At 36.4% G+C, this 23,116-nt stretch overlaps 1 protein-coding gene across 1 annotated transcript in view; it reads right to left on the reverse strand.

The window, feature by feature from the left end:
* Positions 1 to 23,116, reverse strand: part of TBC1D32 (TBC1 domain family member 32) — a 274,963-nt gene that overhangs the window by 166,592 nt on the left and 85,255 nt on the right. Inside the window, exons 19-21 of the mRNA XM_058435533.1 lie at positions 7,963 to 8,101; positions 7,217 to 7,304; positions 4,825 to 4,943 (exon numbers count right to left, since the gene is read on the reverse strand). Of these exons, the coding sequence (XP_058291516.1) occupies positions 4,825 to 4,943; positions 7,217 to 7,304; positions 7,963 to 8,101 (346 nt within the window). The remainder of the gene's footprint in view (positions 1 to 4,824; positions 4,944 to 7,216; positions 7,305 to 7,962; positions 8,102 to 23,116) is intronic.

The following is a 23,116-nucleotide window of genomic DNA, read 5'->3' on the forward strand; positions in this document are numbered from 1 at the left end:
TTCCTTCAGTTCTGCTCTGATCTTAGTTATTTCTTGCCGTCTGCTAGCTTTTGAAGGTGTTTGCTCTTGCTTCTCTAGTTCTTTTAATTGTGATGTTAGGGTGTCAATTTTAGATCTTTCCTGCTTTCTCTTGTGGGCATTTAGTGCTATAAATCTCTACACACTGCTTTGAACGTGTCCCAGAGATTCTGGTATGCTGTGTCTTTGTTGTCGTTGGTTTCAAAGAACATCTTTATTTCTGCCTTCATTTCGTTATGTACCCAGTAGTCACTCAGGAGCAGGTTGTTCAGTTTCCATGTAGTTGAGAGGTTTTGAGTGATTTTCTTAATCCTGAGTTCTAGTTTGATTGCACTGTGGTCTGAGAGACAGTTTGTTATAATTTCTGTTCTTTTACATTTGCTGAGGAGTGCTTTACTTCCAACTATGCGGTCAATTTTGGAATAGGTGTGGTGTGGTGCTGAAAATAATGTATATTCTGTTGATTTGGGGTGGAGAGTTCTGTAGGTGTCTATTAGGTCTGCTTGGTGCAGAGCTGAGTTCAATTCCTGGGTATCTTTGTTAACTTTCTGTCTCGTTGATCTGTCTAATGTTGACAGTGGGGTGTTAAAGTTTCCCATTATTATTGTGTGGGAGTCTAAGTCTCTTTGTAGGTCTCTAAGGATTTGCTTTATGAATCTGGGTGCTCCTGTATTGGGGGCACATATATTTAGGATAGTTAGCTCTGGGCTCTGGGCTGGTAATGGGGAGTGTCTGCAGAGGGTCTTGTGATGTGATCTGTCTTCAGGTCTTGCAGCTATGGATATCAGTACCTCCTCTGGTGGAGGTGGCAGGGGAGTGAACTCTGTGAGGCTCCTTGGTTGTGTTTATGTTCAGTGTGCTGGTTTTGTGTTGCTTGGCCTCCAGCCAGCAGGTGGCATTTTCAAGAGGGCATTAGCTGTGATCCCATAGGAAGGATGCAAACTTGCCCTAGGGACACCTGGTTAAGTATTCAGGATTCTCAGGCAATGGGCAGGGCCATAGAGTTCCCAAGAGATTATGACCTTTGTCTTGGGCTACCAGGAAGGATAAAAAAAAAGACCACCAGGAGGGGGCAGAGAGAGGCGTGTCTGAGCTCAGCCTCTCCTTGGGCAAGGTTTGCTGTGGCTGCTGTGGGGGATGGGTGAGTGGTTCCCAGTCCAATGGAGCTATATTTCCAGGGGGATTATGGCTGCCTCTCCTGAGTCATACAAATCGCCAGGCAAGTGGGGAAAGCTGGCAGTCACCAGCCTCACCATGCTCTCATGCAACTGACAGTCCTAAAGGCTGGTCTCACTCCTATCTTGCCCCTCAACAGCACCAAGTCTATTTCCAGGCAGCTGGTGATCAGGGCTGAGAACTTGACCCAGACCACAAGCCTCTCTGTTGAGAAAGCAAGCAAACTCAGTTTTTCCACATCTCAGTGAGCCTGCAGCAGTGATCTAGCTCCTTCAAAGGGTCTGTGGATTCTGTCATCTTTCCTAGTATGTTCCTGTGGTAGTTCTTGAAGCAACAGTTCACGACGTAAGTCTCCACACAATGTTCTGTCTGTCTGAGCAGGAGCTGCAAGCTAGTCCTACCTCCTATCTACCATCTTAATCCTAAAGTTAATTTCTTAAAGATGGCACATAGTTGTATCTTCCTTTTTTATACAGGCTGAAAATCTGTATTTTAATTAGAGTATTTAGTTCATTTGCATTTAGTGCAATAATTGATATGGATGCATTTAGAGTTACTATTTTCCTATTTGTTTTCTTTTTTTCCATCTATTTCCTGTTCTTTTATTCTTTCCTTCCCACCTTATTCTGGGTTTGGTTTGTGTTTTTATTTTTGTTTTTTTTTTGTTTAAATTGTAAAATTTATGTATGAGCTATACCTCTTTGCACTAATTTTTAGTGCTTTCCTAAGGAAGTACTGTGCAATAGAACTTTCCATAATGATAGAAATATTACATAACCTGAATTTTACAATATGGTAACCACTAGCTACATGTGCTATTCAGCACTTAAGATATGACTAATATAATTAAGGAACTCAATTTTTAATTTTAATTAATACAAGTTTATATAGCTGCATAAGGCAATTGTCTACCACGTTTAACAGCACAGCCACAGAGGAAGCTAGAGATGGAAGATGAAGGATGGGAACTAGAATGGACATAAGTTTCTGAAGGTATCTAGTTATACGTTGAAACTACATAACTGTTTTCCACAATTTAAAAGACCAAATTAGATTACAAATGAAAAAAGAATCCCTTAGGGAATAAGTCTTACAGACTAGAAGCTGGACTCTAGGGCTGTTTACTACAATGAGTTGTCATTTCTAGGTCTTTCTGTATATAGATTAGCACAATACAAAATATTTTTTAAAAATAATCCTTAGTTTATACTGACATTTCTATTGCAAAGTCAAACAAATTGAATAAAATCCCTGTAACCTTCCACTTTTTATAAATATTTCCAAGGGATTAGGAATATTGTGCCATTTTATATAAAATGTGAGGAAGTTGAACCATATAGATTGATTTACCATTATACAATTCGCCTGTCCTTTATGCTACAGCTATCCTATGTACGATTTTATTTCTAAGTACAAAATAAACCCCACTATGTATCATAATTTTGTTTTAAAAAAACAATCATATGTATTTAAAACAAGTTAAAAGGAAAAATAATAGGCTTCTATACTCACTTACCTATTTGCAATTCCCTGTTTCCATCCTGAAAATCCAGCTATCCATCTGGTAGCACTGTCTTTCAACATGAAGAATTTTCTTCATCATTATTTGAAAGGCAGGTCTGCTGACAAATATTTTCTTAGCCTTTGTTTATTTTAAAGTTTCTTTCACTTTCATTATTGGAGTATATTTTAACTATATGTAGAATTCTAAATTGACTGCTTCTGTTTACTTTTCCATTTAGCACATTTAAGATGCTCTGCTGCCTCCTGGTTTCCACTGTTGTAATGAGACATGAAAAATTTTTCTGCTAATCTCTTATATGTAATGTGTGATTTTCTTAAGCTTCTTTCAAAATTTTCTCTTTATCTTTGGTTTTTAGCAGTTTGTCTATGATGAGCCTTAGTGTAGTTTCCTTTTTACTTTCATTCTCTACATAAATTCTCTTTTAAATTTACTAAGTTTTTTATCTATAAATTTCTACTTGTCAATAAATTTTAAGATTTTCCACTATTTAGTCAAATGTATTCCTGATATTCCAATTACATACATGTTAAACAATTTGACATGGTCTCACAAATCACTGAAGTTTTTCTTTTATTTCATTCTCTGCTCTTCAGACTGTATAATTTCTATTGATCTGATTTAAGTTCACTACTTCTTCTATCATGTTTAAATCTGTGAAGGCCATGTAGAAATTTTTATTTCATGTAAGTTTTTTTTTAATTCTAGAATGGCTATCTGGTTCTTTTACATAGTTTTATTTCTCTACTGTGATTTCTAATTTGTTTATTCATTATAAGGATATTTTCCTTTATATTCTATTTATAATAACTGCTTTAAAATTCTAAATTCTTCATTTCACAATCAATCTGTATTAGTTGCCTTCTTCTCAAGAATGAATCACATTTCCATTTTCCTTCATATGTCTAGTGATTTTGGATTGTATCCCATACATTGTGAAATATGCCATAGAGATCCTGGATTCTATTATACTCCCTGACAAAGAGTACATTTAAAAAAAATTTAGCAGTTAAATTGGCCAGATTCAAACTGAACTCTCTAACACCTATGATAGGTAGCATCTGATATTTCTTTATAGCTCACGGGCATAGTTGAGTGATTAGTCACATTTCTGGGCAAAGTAGATACACAGAGTTTGGAGTGTTCCCTCTGTGGGTCTATCTTCCAGGGACCCCCTTTAATTTTCCACCTGCTGTGTAGTCTTAAGCTTTCTATTCTGGTTCTTCAGGCATTTTAGATTGTGGATTTCTATCAGTGGAGCACAAATTTTTGACCTTAAGCAAAAATCTGTTAAATCCAGAATCTCAAGAAATATCACTCTATTCATCCATACATTAACTTCCCTCTATTTTCTGCCTGTTTTTGGTCATTCCAATGCTTTTAGCTACTTGATTTTTAACTTATTTTTTCCAGAATTTGTGTTTTCTATGAGAGTGAACTAGTTCAGAAAGAGAAACTTCTGAAACATTGGAGTGTTTTGCTTTTTAAGCAATCTTATGACATCTTTTGAATAAAAATTGTCTAAGCTACCATACATTCAAAGTTAGGTACTGTCACTTCATTTTAGTAAACTTTGGAGAATATATTAAATGTAAAAAGCCATTGAATTATGGTAGAACATTGGGTGGTTGATTTTAAAAATTTTGTGACCTTACTCTAAATGATAGCATCTTCTCTCTGTCTGTACTTCCTTCAAATATTCCTGACAATTTTCTATTAGATTCAAGCTATAGGGCAAAACATTTCTTGGATTTTTATATTCATTGGCTGGTTGGTTGGTTTTTCTTTGTTCCAGTGATTTGGTTTTTTTTTTTTTTTGTAACATGTCTGGTACATTATTACCCTTCGTTAAGGGAGAAAAACTTTAATAAACATAAAGTAAAAGAAAATAATTCTTGCAAAATATTATTCCCGCGAAACACTGGGATTTCTATTATTTGCTAAACTTATTTTGAAAATAAAAAATAATAGTTTGAAAATTAAAAAGAGGACAAATAAATATATTAAAAAGTCTGCTGGTTGTAACCGAATATGGATAAAGTATGAATGAATTCATTTCTGTGAAATACTTTTCAAATCTGTGTATTTTTAGTCAAATAACTTCTTACCTTTTGACAGCTTCGGTCAATAGGATCCACTGGAGTAGTTCTGGGATGGGTTACCCTAACATCATCTCTTCCATATTCCAGATTGGACCATAATTCAGTTATAAGTTCGTTAATAAACCCTAAAAAGAATTATTATTTCAAGTCATTTATAGCATAATATTTTTTTGGATTATGAAGGAAAGAGATGATGATCCCTCTGATGAATCTGGTCTACTCTGACAGAAGACACATACTTGCAATCTTATATAAGAAATAATCTCTTCTTGGTAGAAATTATATCTGCTGTTGTTAATATACTTTTATGATGCTTTATTATCATAAAACTCTGTAATAACTAAATTCTGAGAGACAATTTCCCTGGAAGACTGCTGAATTTTGAGTCCCAGCTTCTTCACTTTGGCCAATAACTTCTCTGAGCATGTTTTCTGAAACATAATAAGGTTTATACTTTGCTTTGCAAATCAGCCAGCAAAGTAAGGCAGTCTGTGTTTTTCAGAGGTGAGCGGAGGAGAGAAAGAGGTAACAGGAGGCCAGGTAGGCATCCAAAGAGTGTATGCTCCCTTATTCCAATATAACTAATTTTTTTTTGTAATTCCATATACTAAGAACAATTCTGCATTTCATACAACTTTTGCTTCAACCCAGTCTTTAAATTCTTATGAGTCATAGTATACAACTAAATGAAAATGAATATAAAACCCAATTCTCAAATTAGTCTATTAAAAAATCAAGTAGAAAAATCATGTGGAAAAGTGTCAAACACAACATTGAATCATAAAATAAGTAAGTTCATAACAACAATATTCGATCAGAAAGGGTCTTCTGGTATGAGAGAAAAAAATATGGGCTCTAAAATCGAGAATATTAGAGTTTAAATTCCAAATATGCCAGTTTATTAGCTGTTCATCCTTGCAAAAATCCTGTGACTTCTTGGAGCTTTAGTTCCCCCATTTGAAAATTGAAATAATGATGCCATAATCCATGGTTGCCATGAAGTATCAACAGGACAATACATGTGAAGTTCCTAATATAGTACCTAAGACATCAGAGAAGCTCAAGAAACTGTAGTCTTCCTCCTTCTGTCCTTTGAAAACTACACTTATCCCTCTCATGAAAAGTTTGAGACTCTGATGCTCAGAAGCTTAATGATTTTACCAGGAGTGAGATCTGAGATTAAATCTAGTCTCCAAATACTTCAGTTAATGTGCTCTGAATACTGCACTACATGAATTTCATTCTAAGTAGAAGAAAAAAAATTAGTGGTTCAGTTTAGGACAATTTTTTTTTTTTTTTACCAAGAAACATGTTTCATAATACAAGTAGTCCAAATTAGTGCAGTCAAAAAATAAATTTAAAATATACTATAGGAAAAATATTTGTATTTAAAGAGAGAATCAGTAGTGATTCTCTCTTTAATTCAACTCTAAGCCTTGAAAAAATATTGTCATAGCATCTCTATCAGTGATTATATATTGTTCAGAGCTCAGATAACCTTAATATAAGACATACTGGCCGGGTGCGGTGGTTCACACTTGTAATCCCAGCATTTTGGGAGGCCAAGGTGGGCGAATCACCTGAGGTCAGAGTTCAAGACCAGCCTGGCCAACATGGTAAAACCCCATCTCTACCAAAAATACAAAAATTAGGCAGGCATGGTGGTGGGCACCTGTAATCTCAGCTACTCGGGAGGCTGAGGCAGAAGAATTGCTTGAAACCAGGAGGTGGAGGTTGCAGTGAGCCGAGACTATGCCATTGCACTCCAGCCTGGGCGACAAAAGTGAAACTCTGTCACACACACACACACACACACACACACACACACACACACAAAAGACATACTAAATTTCCAATGTTTTAACTTCTTACAAATCAAATGGACAGGGAAGAATATATACTTACTGCCAACTTCAAAGATAATGTGAAAGCTAAGTGGTAAGACAAATGCTCTCAAGAAGAAAAGAGGGAGAAAGGGAATTAGGAAATGTTATGTAAAGGAGTGTAAATTTTGAAGCATATGTAAGCCACTGACAATGAGCATTAGATAATCCTATCAGATGGGACTGTACTGAGAGAAGATGATATTCTTCTGATTTATAAGATGAAGGAAGATTCTTGAAGCATTAAGTACGTTTCTCCTGAGTTCATTATTTGCCATTGGTCCGAGGCAAGAGAACAAGGTTGTATATATATCACAGAAACACAAAACCCTATCGGAATTTCATGGAAGAAGAAGGACAAAAAGAAAATCCTGTAACTTTCTTTTACATAAGGTCTAACTTAGTAAAAAGAATTTTAGAGTAAATATCCTGATATTTGATTGTGCCACTTAAATTTTCAGTTGGCTTGCTCATTTTATGTTTAAAATAATTATAATTCTAATGAAAACATTTACCTGACTTTTTTAGTGCAATGCCACCTGCTGCTGTTGATGCCACTCGTGTAACCAAAACTCCATAGCCGAATTTTTTATGCCTGCTGACCTAACAACATAAATAAGGAACAGCAATGAAAAGCAAAAAAAAAAACATGGCATGCTAACTAGACATTCCTTCAAGATGGTAAGAACTGCAAAAACAAACTCTGAAAAATATTTTTAAATCATACCTAAGATCTTAAAAAGCCCAAAAGTCTAGGGATATTTAGTATGACAGAAAAAAAGCTGATTACAACTCAGTGACCTTTGACCTTTGACTGTTTGAGTAAAGACTAAATTACATTGTAAATTTATTTAATAGTAGAATAATAGAATGCCTCCACAAATATTTTTGTTTCCTTTAAAATGTGAGGCCTAAACCTTCACTGACATATACATTTAGACTCAATAGGTTTATTTCCTTAGGAAATTCACCCAGTTTCACTACGTCCAGATGTTTGATATCATAATTATAAAACACACGATAATTAACTGCATTCTTCAGTTCCATCTGGTTGTTTGCAAGTCTGTAAATACAGTCACAGACACTAATATCAACTCTCTAATGTTTTCCTAAAAAAAAAATCAAGTTGACTATTACAATGCTATATGGTCTTTTAATAGAGGCTTAATAACTTCTTCATACACAGAAAACAGAATGATGTTCTTAATGGCTTTTAAAACCACAAAAACTCCCTTTGCCTGTGGCAGATGGTAATTCATACCTGTAATTTTTTTGCATATTGGTTGAATATAAACATCACACATTCATTGATAGCACCTGTTCTTTGAAGAAGTAGTAATCCTTTGGGGGTGGCAGCAAAATGTAGTAAATCATCTAACAAATTATCTTCCCAAGCCATACTGAAATAGGCAAAAGAAAGGGAGAGCTTTCTTTAAGATACTAAAAACTGAAAACAAAGAGTATGTCTTAGCTGAGCTTAACCCTGTTTACAATTAAAGCTACACAGTACATATTGCTTGAAAATTAATCAATAAAGGTTTAAAATTAAATAAAAACATGGTTTCTTTGGTAGTGAATTCTTTTATTCTTACATTTTCTATACCTATAATTTCTCTTCACTGAATGAAAAAAATGTTAACTGCATATGTCAGCATTTTTATTACACCTAGGTTCTCTCATCCACACACTAATTTCATTCTATTTTCCTATTAAAATTCTGCTGTGCATGAATTCTCCAAACCTCAACACCCCATTATTTCTGTACTTTCTTTTCATTATAAAGTATCTGTCTTCTGCTTTCAAAAGCACGTGATAGATATTATCTCTTTCTGATTTTCATAGGTGTTAATTTATTTTACTTTTGGGGAAAGATATTTTTTCTCAGAACACTTCTATGAGAAAGATCACATATATTTATAAAACCAAAATTCTAGATAACTACAAGACTGGGAATTATGGATGTTTAGAGAATCAATGCTTAGTCCAAGTGTGCTAAAACCCATGTTGCATTTGAAAACATGACACAAAATTACAAAAATATTTAGAACAGCTTAATAATGGAAGTATCACATATCAAAATGTATTTATTGCTGCGGTTAATATAGATTGCTTCTCTCAACATCCATTCTCAATCCCCTTCCACTTACTTTCCTCTAATATAAAAGCAAACAAGGGAGTGAGAGAGGGAGAAAAGAGAGCATTAACGAGACCAAAACCTAGTCTGCATAAACTAATGCAATAAATCGGTCAAGAAGAGGAGAAAAGGCCAAAAAATACTAAGAATCCAAAAAGGGGAAATAGTTACAACAGGAGAACAATTACTTTTAAATCACACACAAATATTTTTTAAAAACTTATATAATAAATAAATATACAAGTAAAAAAGTATTGTTATTTTTTAGAAAATGTAATCAAAAGTCATTCAAGCAGAAATAGAAAATCGGAATGAGACATTACCCATTAAAGAAAATGAATCAATAAAAGAAGTCTATGTGACTCCTCCCAAAGAAAACAGAAGCAAAAAACTTTCAAGTTGTATCATTATATGATGTGAAAGAGTACACATATGTCCTTTGTGTTAAGCTACCAGGGCAGGTGGAGAAATACCACCAAGTGGGGGCAGGGTCTCAGACTCCTTAGGCGGGACCTGCTGTGGGGGCGATTTTCAGGCCACTGAGGTAAAGTTCCAGAGGGGAGTATAACTGCCTCTGCTGTGCTGTGTTTTTAGTTTGAAATCCTCTACTATGATTTGTCACTTTTTCATTTTTATTCATGCACTTATTTTCTACTCACTTATTAAATTACTTATTGGGCCAAGTGCTCTGCTGAGTTCTGAAGATACACATGAGCATATTACGTAGTGTAGAATACAAACAAGTAAATATGGTATGGCAATACAGTATGCTAAATTTAGATGATATGGGTTATACAGGGTCCATTGGGAGCCAACTTGTGGGAGAGGTCTTTCTAGAAGTTATTGTCCAATACATTATAAAGAATATATAGCTTAGCACAAAGGACATAAACTTTTGGGAGCTTTATGGCCTTGTCCATCACCTAAGAAATCAGAACACTTGTCCTGGCCAACTTAGAGCAAGCTTAAAACTCACAGCTACTATCACAGCTGGTACTCTTCTTGCAAGTGCCACTTCCTGGCTGGAGGCCAACCAACTCAGGCCATTACAGCACCTCACTGCAGAGTAACACTGTGCCTAGGAAGGAAAAAATGTCTGTGGGACCTCAGCTAACACCACTGCCTGCAACACCCTGGCTAGCCAGAAGTCCTGAGTCTGTCCACATGACAAATCACTACAATTATAACCCACCTTCAAGAAAGCCAGCACATTAAGCCTATCTACAACCAAGGAAACAGAGAGTCTATGTCTACCAGAGCAGGTGCTGGTATCCACTGCTGGGAGACTTGAAGACAGGTCACATCACTGAATCCTTTGCAGATATTCCCAGCACCAGCCTGGAGCCTGGCAGCCCTACTGGGTGGCTAGACCCAGAAGAGCAATAACAATCACTGCAGTCTAGCTGTCAGGAAGTCCCATTCTTAGAGTAAGGAGGAGAGCACCACATCAAGGGAACACCCTATGGGTTAAAAGAATCTGAATGGCAGGCCTTGAGTCCCAGATCTTTCTGCTGGTGGGAAATTTCTTACATCACAAACATAATTGCAGTGCTGGGCACAGTAAGGAAAGTCTGCCTCTCTATCCAATAGGCAGACAGCCTCTGTGATAATGGTCTTGGAGAAGGGGTCCTTGGTCCCCCCCTGGTACATTACTGCAGACACAGCTGAGCCTTCTTTCATGGGAATGGAGCATGGATGCACCTACAGACAGCCTTCCTAGAACAATTCAGGGTGACTTCAGCCCCATGGGAGGAGCAAACTCCCCTCCCCCCATCCCCAGATTCAGGCCTGCACAAGAGGGAGAGTGACAATTTCTCCCTACTTGAAACATCAACATTCCCACAGATGAAAAGAGGTGTCTGTCTAGTCTGAATAGCTGAACACTGGAACAGTGGTGAGGCTGTAAGCTGGATAGCTTTCCTGCTGGCCTGGGAGGGAAGCTGAGGTAGCTCCTACCCTTTGCCCTAATAAAACCTCAGTACATCTAATTGAGAGCTCCCCTAGCCACCGCCATCATGGCTGGGACCTCTGACCACTATTGGGTATTACATCTACTCATCTGCCTTAGCTACAACTGGTGCATACCCAAGGGTGCCTCTCCTATTGACCTGAAGCCCAAATCCTCAGTAAATAAAATACTGGAGAAAAATTAAATAAATAAACAAAGTGTACAACACAGGAGAAGGAGATAAGCCTCAGGAGATCCCTGCCATTCCAATCCTACCGGAGACAGTGAACTTGCCCACATACCAAGTATATAACTACTACAACCAGCATCTGGGAAAGACAGTGCACAAAGATTCTCTATAACTAAGGAAATCACACCGACTCTTCAACCTAAAAGCAAGAATTAAATTAGACTAAAATGAATAATAAACATTAAAGTCAGATCCTTAAGAGAAAAAAAAAATTTTTTTAATCCAATCAAAAATAAATTCAGAAACAAGTTGAAGAAATAGTCTACCCAAATGAAAAAAGCAATTCTGGTAATTTGACATAAAAGGGTTCTGTAACACCCCCAAAAGGTCACACCAGGCCCCAGCAATGGATCCAAACCAAGAAGAAATCTCTGAAATGCCAGGTAAATAATTTGGAGGTTGACTATTAAGCTACTCAAGGAGATAACAGAGAAAGGCAAAAAACAAGTTAAAGAAATTTAAAAAACAATCCAGTATATGAAGGAAAACTTTTCCAGAGAAATAGATATAATACAGAAAAAATCACAATTTCTGGAAATGAAAGACACACTGGGACATACAAAATACAGTGGAAAGTTTCAACAACAGACTAGAACAAGTAGAAGAAAGAATATGAGAGCTCAAAGAAAAGGTTTTCAAATTAACACAATCAGACAAAGACAAAGAAAAACTCTCCAAGAAATATGGGATTACGTAAAATGGCCAAACCTATGAATAACTGGTGTTCCTGGGGCAGAAGACAAGTCTAAAAGTTTGGAAAACTCATTTTAGGGAATAATTGAGGAAAAGAAGCTCAAAGAATACCTGGAAAATTCATTGGGAAAAGATCATCACCAAGGCACATAGTCATAAGGTTATCTAAAGTCAAGATGAAGGACAGAATCTTAAGAGCTCTGAGACAAAAGCATCAGGTAACCTATAAAAGAAAACCTATCAGACTAACAGTAGATTTATCAGTAGAAACCTTACAAGCCAGAAGGAATTGGGGTCTTATTTGTAGCTCCCTTAAGCAAAATAATTGTCAGCCAATAATTTTGTATCCAGCAAAACAAAGCTTCACAAATGAAAGACAGATAAAATATTTTTCAGACAAACAAATGCTAATCAAATTTGCTACCACCAAACAAGCACTACAAGACATGCTAAAAGGAGTTCTAAATCTTGAAATAAATCTTGATATACACCAAAATAGAACCTCCAAAGGAATAAAATCTCACAGGGCTTATAAAACATAACACAATGAAAAAGAAAGTATCGAGGCAAAAACTAACATGATGAATAAAAAAGTACCTCACATCTCAATATTAATGTTGAAAGTAAATGGACTAAATGCTCCACTTCAAAGAAACAGAGTAGGAGAATGGATAAACAACCACCAGTAAAATATCTGCTGTCTTCAAGAGACTCACTTAACACATGACTCACATAAACTTGAGGTAAAGGGGTGGAAAAAGATATTCCACACAAATAGAAACCAAAAGCAAGCAGGAGTAGCTGTTCTTAAATCAGATAAAACAGGCTTTAAAGCAAAAAAAAAAAAAAAAAAAGACAAAGAAGGACATTATACAATAATGGATTAGTACAACAGGAAGATATTAAAATCCTAAATTTATATGCACCTAACACTGGAGCTCCCACATTTATAAAACCATTACTACTAGACCTAAGAAATGAGATTGACAACAACACAGTAATATTGGGAGACTTTAATACTCCACTGACAGCACTAGACAGGTCATCAAGACAGAAAATCAACAAAGAAAAAATGGACTTAAACTATACCCTACAACAAATGGACTTAACAGATATTTACAAAACATTCTACCCAACAACTGCAGAATATACATTCTATTCATCAGCACATGGTACATTCTCCAAGACAGACCATATGATAAGCCACAAAACAAGTCTCAGCAAACTTAAGAAAATCAAAATTATACCAAGTACTCTCAGACTGCAGTGGAATAAAATTGGAAATCAACTCCAAAAGGAACCCTCAAAACTATACAAATACATGGAAATCAAACAATCTTTTCTCGAATGATTTATGGTTTAACAAAATCAACATAGATATTAAAAAATCATTTGAAATGAATGATAATAGTGACACAACTTGTCAAAACACCTGGGATACAACAAAAGTGGTGTTAAAAGGAAAGTTCATAGCATTAAATGCCTACATCAAAAAGTCTGAAAGAGCACAAATAGACAATCTAATGTCACATCTCAAGGAATTGGAGAGACAAGAATAAACTGAACCCAAACCCAGCAGAAGAAAAGATATAACCAAGATCAGAACAGAATTAAATGAAATTGAAAGAAAAAAATACAAAAGATAAATGAAGGAAAAAGCTAGTTTTCTGAAAAAATAAAATTGATAACCATTAGCAAGATTAACCAAGAAAAGAGCAGATCCAAGTAAGCTCAATTAGAAATAAAACTGGAGTTATTACAGCCAATATCACAGAAATATAAAAGATCATTCAAGGCTACTATGAACACCTTTATGTGCACAAACTAGAAAATCTAGAGGAGATAAATAAATTTGTGGAAATATACAACCATCCTAGATTAAATTAAGAAGAAACAGAAACCCTGAACAGACCAATAACAAGCAACAAGATTTAATCAGCAATAAAAAAAATTGCCAACAGAAAAAAGTCCAGGACTAGATAAATTCATAGCTGAATTCTATCAGACATTCAAAGAGAAACAGTACCAATCCTAATGAAACTATTCCAAAAGATCAAGAGAGAATCCTTCCTAAATCTATCTATGAAGCCAGTATCACCCTAATACCAAAACACAAAAGGACATAACATAAAAAGAAAACTACAGACCAGTATCTCTGATAAACACAGATGCAAAAAAATCCTCAAAATAATACTTGCTAATCAAATCTAACAACATATCAAATAGGTAATACATCATGATCACGATGTAGGGATGGTTTAACATACACACAAGTCAGTAAATATGATATATCACATAAATGGAATTAAAAACAAAACCCCTATTATTACCTCAATAAAAACAAAAAAAAAGCATGTGATAAAATCTAGCACCCCTTTAGATTAAAACCCTTAACAAAATAGGCATAGACGGGACTTACCTCAAAGTAACAAAAGCCATACAGAACAAACCCATAGCCAACATCATGGAGAATCGGAAAATGTTGAAAGCATTCCCCCTGAGAGCTGAAAAAAGACAAGGATACCCACTTTCACCACTTCTATTTGACATAGCACTAGAAGTTCTAGCCAGAGCAACCACACAAGAAAAAGAAAAAAAGGGCATCCAAACTAGAAAAGAGGAAGTCAAACTGTCACTTTCTGCTGATTATATGATCATATACCTCAAAAACTCTAAAGACTCATCCAAAAAGCTCCTGGATCTGATAAATAAATTCACTCAAGATTCAGGATACAAAATAAATGTACACAAATCAGTAGCACTGCTATACATCAGCAACAACCAAGCTGGGAATCAAATTAAAAACTCAATCCCTTTTACAACAGCTAAAAAACAAAAACAAAAACAAAAACAAAACAAAACAAACTTTAGGAATATACTTAACCAACGAAGTAAAGATCTCTACAAAAAGAAACTACAAAACACTGCTGAAAGATATCACAGATGACACAAACAAATGAAAACACATCCCATGCTCATAGATGGGTAGAATCAATATTATGAAAATGACCATACTGCCAAAAGCAATCTACAGTTTCAATGCAATTCCCATCAAAATACCACCATCATTCTTCACAAAACTAGAAAAAACAATCTCAAAGTTCATATGGAGCCAATAAAGAGCCCACATAGCCAAAGCAAAACTAAGCAAAAAGAACAAATCTGAAGACATCTCATTACCCACCTTCAAATTATTATACAAGGCTATAGTTACCAAAACTGCATGGTACTGGTATAAAAATAGGCAAGTACGAATTCTACCAGCGATACAAAGAGAAGCTGGTACCATTCGTTCTGCAATATTTCAAACGACAGAAATAGAGGGACTCCTCCCTAACTCATTTTATGAGGCCAGCATCATCCTGATACCAAAACCTGGCAGAGACACAATAAAAAATGAAAATTTCAGGCCAATATCTCTGATGAACATGGATGTGAAAATCCTCAATAAAATACTGACAAACCAAATCCAGCAGCAAATCAAAAAGCTTATCCACCATGATCAAGTCGGCTTCATCCCTGGGATGCAAGGGTGGTTCAACATACGCAAATAAATAAAAGTAATCCATCAAATAAACAGAACCAATGACAAAAATCACGATTATCTCAATAGATGCAGAAAAGGCCTTCGATAAAATTCAACACTGCTTTATGCTAAAAACTCTTAATAAATTAGGTATTGATGGAACATATCTCAAAATAATAAGAGCTATTTATGACAAACTTACAGCCAATATCATACTGAATGGGCAAAAACTGGAAGCATTCCCTTTGAAAACTGGCACAAGACAAGGGTGGTCTCTCTCACCACTCCTACTGAACATAGTATTGGAAGTTCTGGCCAAAGCAATCAGGCAACAGAAAGAAATAAAAGGTATTCAAATAGAAAGAGAGGAAGTCAAATTGTCTCTGCAGATGACATGATTATATATTTAGAAAACCCCATCACCTCAGCCCAAAAACTCTTTAAGCTGATAAGCAACTTCAGTAAAGTCTCAGGATACAAAATCAATGTGCAAAAATCACAGGCATTCCTATACACCAATAATAGAGAGTAAAATCATGAGTGAACTCCCATTCACAACTGCTACGAGGAAAATAAAATACCTAGGAATACAACTTACAAGGGACATGAAGGACCTCTTCAGGGAGAACTACAAACTACTACTCAAGGAAATAAGAGAGAAGACAAACAAACGGAAAAACATTTCATGCTCATGAACAGGAAGAATCAATATTGTGAAAATGGCCATACTGCCCAAAGTTATTTGATTCAATGCTATTCCCATCAAGCTACCATTGACTTTCCTCACAGAATTAGAAAAAATTACTTTAAATTTCATATGGAACCAAAAAAGAGCCCACTTAGCCAAGACAAGCCCAAGCAAAAAGAACAAAGCTGGAGGCATCACACTACCTGACTTCAAGCTATACTACAAGGCTACAGTAACCAAAAGAGATATATAGATAAATGGAACAGAACAGAGGCCTCAGAAATAACACCACATATCCATAACCATGTGATCTTCAACAAACCTGACAAAAACAAGCAATGGGGAAAGGATTCCCTACTTAATAAATGGTGCTGGGAAAACTGGTAGCAATATGCAGAAAACTGAAACTGGACCCCTCCCTTACACCTTAAACAAAAATTAACTCAAGATGGATTAAAGGCTTAAACATAAAACCTAAAACCATAAAAACCATAGAAGAAAACCTAGGCAATACCTTCAGGACATAGGCATGGGCAAAAACTTCATGACTAAAACACCAAAAGCAATTGCAACAAAAGCCAAAATTGACAAATGGGATCTAATTAAACTACAGAGTTTCTGCAAAGCAAAAGAAACTATCATCAGAGTGAACAGGCAGCCTACAGAATGGGAGAAAACTTTTGCAATCTATCCATCTGACAAAGGTCTAATATCCAGAATCTATAAGCAACTTAAGGAAATTTACAAGAAAATACAACCCCATCAAAAAGTGGGCAAAGGATATGAACAGACACTTCTCAAAAGAAGACAGCCAACAAACATATGAAACATATTTATGCAGCCAAGAAACATATGAAAAAAAATTCATCATCACTGGTCATTAGAGAAATGCAAATCAAAACCACAGTGAGATACCATCTCATGCCAGTTAGAATGACAATCATTAAAAAGTCAGGGAAAAACAGGTGCTAGAGACGATGTGGAGAAATAGGGATGATTTTACACTGTTGGCGGGAGTGTAAATTAGTTCAACCATTGTAGAAGACAGTGTGACGATTCCTCAAGAATCTAGAACCAGAAATACCATTTGACCCCTCAGTCGCATTACTGGGTATATACCCAAAGGATTATGAATCATTCTACTATAAAGACACATGCACACATATGTTTATTGCAGCACTGTTCACAATAGCTAAGACTTGGAACCAATGCAAATACCCATCAACAATTGACTGGATAAAGAAAATGTGGCACATATACACCATGGAGCACAGCCATAAAACAAATGAGTTCATGTCCTTTGCAGGGAGATGGATGAAGCTGGAAACCATCATTCTCAGCAAACCAACACAGGAACAGAAAACCAAACACTGCATGTTCTCACTCATAAGTAGGAGTCAAACGATGAGAACACACAGACACAGGGAGGAGAATATCACACACCAGGGCCTCTCAGTGGGTGGAGAGCCAGGGGAGGGAGAGCATTAGGACAAATACTCAATGTATGCAGGAATTACAACCTAGATGACGGGTTGATGGGTGCAGCAAACCACCATGGCACATGTATACCTATGTAACAAATCTGCATATTCTGCACATGTATCCCAGAACTTAACGTATAATAAATTAAAAAATAAAAATAGACATGTAGACCAATGGGACAGAATAGAGAACCCAGAAATAAAGCCAAATATTTACAGCCAACTGATATTCAACAAAGCATAAAAAAAAATTAATTGGGGAAAGGACATTATTTAATAAATGGTGCTGGGAAAACTGGCAAGCCACATGTAGAAGAAAGAACCAGATCCTCATCTCTCACCTTATATAAAAATCAACTCATGGTGAATCAACGCCTTAATTTAAGACATGAAATCACAAAAATTCTAGAAGATAACATTGGAAAAACTCTTCTGGGCATTAGCTTAGGCAAAGAATTCATGACTAAGACCCCAAAAGCAATTGCAACAAAAACAAAAATAAATAAATGGGACATAATTAAACTAAAAAGCTTCTGCACAGCAAAAGAAATAAGCAGAGTAACCACAACCCAAAGTGGGAGAAAATATTCACAAACTATGCAATGTCTAACAAAGGACTAATTTCCAGAATCTACAAAGAAGTCAAAGAAATCAGCAAGAAAACAAAAAACAAATAATCTCATTAAAAAGTGGGCAAAGGACATGCAGAAACAATTCTCAAAACATACAAACAGCCAACGAGCATTTGAAAAAAAATGTTCAATATCACTAATCATCAGGGAAATGCAAATTAAAACCACTTATTCCTGCAAGAAAAAAAGGCCATAATTAAAAAGTCAAGGCCAGCACAGTGCCTCATGCCTGTAATCCCCGCACTTTGGGAGGCCGAGGCAGGTGGATCACGAGGTCAGGAGATCAAGACCATCCTGGCTAACATGGTGAAACCCCGTCTCTACTAAAAATACAAAAAAATTAGCCGGGCGTGGTGGTGCACGCCTGTAGTCCCAGCTGCTCAGGAGGCTGAGGCAGGAGAATGGCATGAATCCGGGAGGTGGAGCTTTCAGTGAGCTGAGATCACGCCACTGCACTCCAGCCTAGGCGACAGAGCGAGATTCCATCTCAAAAAAAAAAAAAAAAAAAAAAACCTCAAAAAAACAAGAGATGTTGGTATGGATGTAGTGGGACACTTTTACACTGCTGGTGGGAATGTAAACTAGTACAACCACTATTGAAAACAGTATGGAGATTCCTTAAAGAACTAAAAGTAGAACTACAATTTGATCCAGCAATCCCACTACTGGGTATCTCACCCAAAGGAAAAGAAGAAATTATATGAAAAAGACATAGGCACAAGCATGTTTATAGGAGCACAATTCACAATTGCAAAGATATGAAACCAATCTAAGTGCCCATCAACCAATAAGTGAATAAATAAAATGTGGTACATATACGCCATGGAATACTACTCAGTCATAAAAAAAAGGAAATAATGTCTTTTGCACCAAGTTGGATGGAGCTGGAGGCCGATTTTCCTAAGTTAAGTAACCCAGAAATAAAAATCCAAATGTCATATGTTCTCACTTATAAGTGGGAGCTAAGCTCTGAGGACGCAAAGGCATAAGCATGATATAATGGACTCTGTGGGTACAGGAGGAAAATTTGGAAGGGGGGGTAAGGGATAAAAAAATTACATATTGGGTACAGTGTACACTGCTTGAGTGATGGATGCACAAAAAGCTCAGAAATCACCACTGAAGAATGCATCCATGTAACCAAAAGCACCTGTACCCCGAAAACTATTGAAATAAAAATTGAAATAACTACTGAAATTAAAAATAAAAATTATAAAAAAATGAGATCTAAAAATTACCTGAAAAATAAACTACAGAAATGTATTTTTCTCCACATCCTCTCCAGCACCTGTTGTTTCCTGATTTTTTAATGATGGTCATTCTAACTGGTGTGAGATGGTATCTCATTATGGTTTTGATTTGCATTTCTCTGATGGCCAGTGATGATGAGCATTTTTTCATGTGTTTTTCGGCTGCATAAATGTCTTCTTTTGAGAAGTGTCTGTTCATCTCCTTTGCCCACTTTTTGATGGGGTTGTTTGTTTTTTTCTTGTAAATTTGTTGGAGTTCATTGTAGATTCTGGATATTAGCCCTTTGTCAGATGAGTAGGTTGCAAAAATTTTCTCCCATTCTGTAGGTTGCCTGTTCACTCTGATGGTAGTTTCTTTTGCTGTGCAGAAGCTCTTTAGTTTAATGAGATCCCATTTGTCAATTTTGGCTTTTGTTGCCATTGCTTTTGGTGTTTTAGACATGAAGTCCTTGCCCACGCCTATGTCCTGAATGGTATTGCCTAGGTTTTCTTGTAGGATTTTAATGGTTTTAGGTCTAACATGTAAGTCTTTAATCCATCTTGAATTAATTTTTGTATAAGGTGTAAGGAAGGGATCCAGTTTCAGCTTTCTACATATGGCTAGCCAGTTTTCCCAGCACCATTTATTAAATAGGGAATCCTTTCCCCATTTCTTGTTTTTGTCAGGTTTGTCAAAGATCAGATAGTTGTAGCTATGCGGCATCATTTCTGAGGGCTCTGTTCTGTTCCATTGATCTATGTCTCTGTTGTGGTACCAGTACCATGCTGTTTTGGTTACTGTAGCCTTGTAGTATAGTTTAAAGTCAGGTAGCGTGATGCCTCCAGCTTTGTTCTTTTGGCTTAGGATTGACTTGGCGATGCGGGCTCTTTTTTGGTTCCATATGAACTTTAAAGTAGTTTTTTCCAATTCTGTGAAGAAAGTCATTGGTAGCTTGATGGGGATGGCATTGAATCTATAAATTACCTTGGGCAGTATGGCCATTTTCACGATATTGATTCTTCCAACCCATGAGCATGGAATGTTCTTCCATTTGTTTGTATCCTCTTTGATTTCATTGAGCAGTGGTTTGTAGTTCTCCTTGAAGAGGTCCTTCACATCCCTTGTAAGTTGGATTCCTAGGTATTTTATTCTCTTTGAAGCAATTGTGAATGGGAGTTCACTCATGATTTGGCTCTCTGTTTGACTGTTATTGGTGTACAAGAATGCTTGTGATTTTTGTACATTAATTTTGTATCCTGAGACTTTGCTGAAGTTGCTAATCAGCTTAAGGAGATTTTGGGCTGAGACAATGGGGTTTTCTAGATATACAATCATGTCATCTGCAAACAGGGACAATTTGACTTCCTCTTTTCCTAATTGAATACCCTTTATTTCCTTCTCCTGCCTGATTGCTCTGGCCAGAACTTCCAGCACTATGTTGAATAGGAGCGGTGAGAGAGGGCATCCCTGTCTTGTGCCAGTTTTCAGAGGGAATGCTTCCAGTTTTTGCCCATTCAGTATGATATTGGCTGTGGGTTTGTCATAGATAGCTCTTATTCTTTTGAGATACGTCCCATCAATACCTAATTTATTGAGAGTTTTTAGCATGAAGGGTTGTTGAATTTTGTCAAAGGCCTTTTCTGCATCTATTGAGATAATCATGTGGTTTTTGTCTTTGGTTCTGTTTATATGCTGGATTACACTTATTGATTTGCGTATGTTGAACCAGCCTTGCATCCCAGGGATGAAGCCCACTTGATCATGGTGGATAAGCTTTTTGATGTGCTGCTGGATTCGGTTTGCCAGTATTTTATTGAGGATTTTTGCATCAATGTTCATCAAGGATATTGGTCTGAAATTCTCTTTTTTGGTTATGTCTCTGCCAGGTTTTGGTATCAGGACGATGCTGGCTTCATAAAATGTGTTAGGGAGGATTCCCTCTTTTTCTATTGATTGGAATAGTTTCAGAAGGAATGGTACCAGTTCCTCCTTGTACCTCTGGTAGAATTCAGCTGTGAATCCATCAGGTCCTGGACTCTTTTTGGTTGGTAAGCTATTGATTATTGCCACAATTTCAGAAGCTGTTATTGGTCTATTCAGAGATTCAACTTCTTCCTGGTTTAGTCTTGGGAGGGTGTATTTGTCGAGGAATTTATCCATTTCTTCTAGATTTTCTAGTTTATTTGCATAGAGGTGTTTGTAGTATTCTCTGATGGTAGATTGTATTTCTGTGGGATCGGTGGTGATATCCCCTTTTTCGTTTTTTATTGCATCTATTTGATTCTTCTCTCTTTTCTTCTTTATTAGTCTTGCTAGCGGTCCATCAATTTTGTTGATCTTTTCAAAAAACCAGCTCCTGGATTCATTAATTTTTTGAAGGGTTTTTTGTGTCTCTATTTCCTTCAGTTCTGCTCTGATTTTAGTTATTTCTAGCCTTCTGCTAGCTTTTGAATGTGTTTGCTCTTGCTTTTCTAGTTCTTTTAATTGTGATGTTAGGGTGTCAATTTTGGATCTTTCCTGCTTTCTCTTGTGGGCATTTAGTGCTATAAATTTCCCTCTACACACTGCTTTGAATGTGTCCCAGAGATTCTGGTATGTTGTGTCTTTGTTCTCGTTGGTTTCAAAGAACATCTTTATTTCTGCCTTCATTTCATTATGTACCCAATAGTCATTCAGGAGCAGGTTGTTCAGTTTCCATGTAGTTGAGCGGTTTTGAGTGAGTTTCTTAATCCTGAGTTCTAGTTTGATTGCACTGTGGTCTGAGAGACAGTTTGTTATAATTTCTGTTCTTTTACATTTGCTGAGGAGAGCTTTACTTCCAACTATGTGGTCAATTTTGGAATAGGTGTGGTGTGGTGCTGAAAAAAATGTATATTCTGTTGACTTGGGGTGGAGAGTTCTGTAGATGTCTATTAGGTCCACTTTATGTAGAGCTGAGTTCAATTCCTGGATATCCTTGTTAACTTTCTGTCTCGTTGATCTGTCTAATGTTGACAGTGGGGTGTTAAAATCTCCCATTATTATTGTGTGGGAGTTTAAGTCCCTTTGTAGGTCACTGAGGACTTGCTTTATGAATCTGGGTGCTCCTGTGTTGGGTGCATATATATTTAGGATAGTTAGCTCTTCTTGTTGAATTGATCCCTTTACCATTATGTAATGGCCTTCTTTGTCTCTTTTGATCTTTGTTGGTTTAAAGTCTATTTTATCAGAGACTAGGATTGCAACCCCTGCCTTTTTTTGTTTTCCAGTTGCTTGATAGATCTTCCTCCATCCCTTTATTTTGAGTCTATGTGTGTCTCTGCACGTGAGATGGGTTTCCTGAATACAGCACACTGATGGGTCCTGACTCCTTATCCAGTTTGCCAGTCTGTGTCTTTTGATTGGAGCATTTAGCCCATTTACATTTAACGTTAATATTGTTATGTGTGAATCTGATCCTGTCATTATGATGTTAGTTGGTTATTTTGCTCGTTAGTTGCTATAGTTTCTTCCTAGCCTCGATGGTCTTTACAATTTGGCATGTTTTTGCAGTGGCTGGTACCGGTTGTTCCTTTCCATGTTTAGTGCTTCCTTCAGGAGCTCTTTTAGGGCAGGCCTGGTGGTGACAAAATCACTCAGCGTTTGCTTGTCTGTAAAGTATTTTATTTCTCCTTCACTTATGAAGCTTAGTTTGGCTGGATATGAAATTCTGGGTTGAAAATTCTTTTCTTTAAGAATGTTGAATATCGGCCCCCACTCTCTTCTGGCTTGTAGAGTTTCTGCTGAGAGATCAGCTGTTAGTCTGATGGGCTTCCCTTTGTGGGTAACCCGACCTTTCTCTCTGGCTGCCCTTA

Source organism: Hylobates moloch, unplaced genomic scaffold, assembly GCF_009828535.3.
Source record: "Hylobates moloch isolate HMO894 unplaced genomic scaffold, HMol_V3 SCAFFOLD_2, whole genome shotgun sequence".
Lineage (NCBI taxonomy): Eukaryota > Metazoa > Chordata > Mammalia > Primates > Hylobatidae > Hylobates > Hylobates moloch.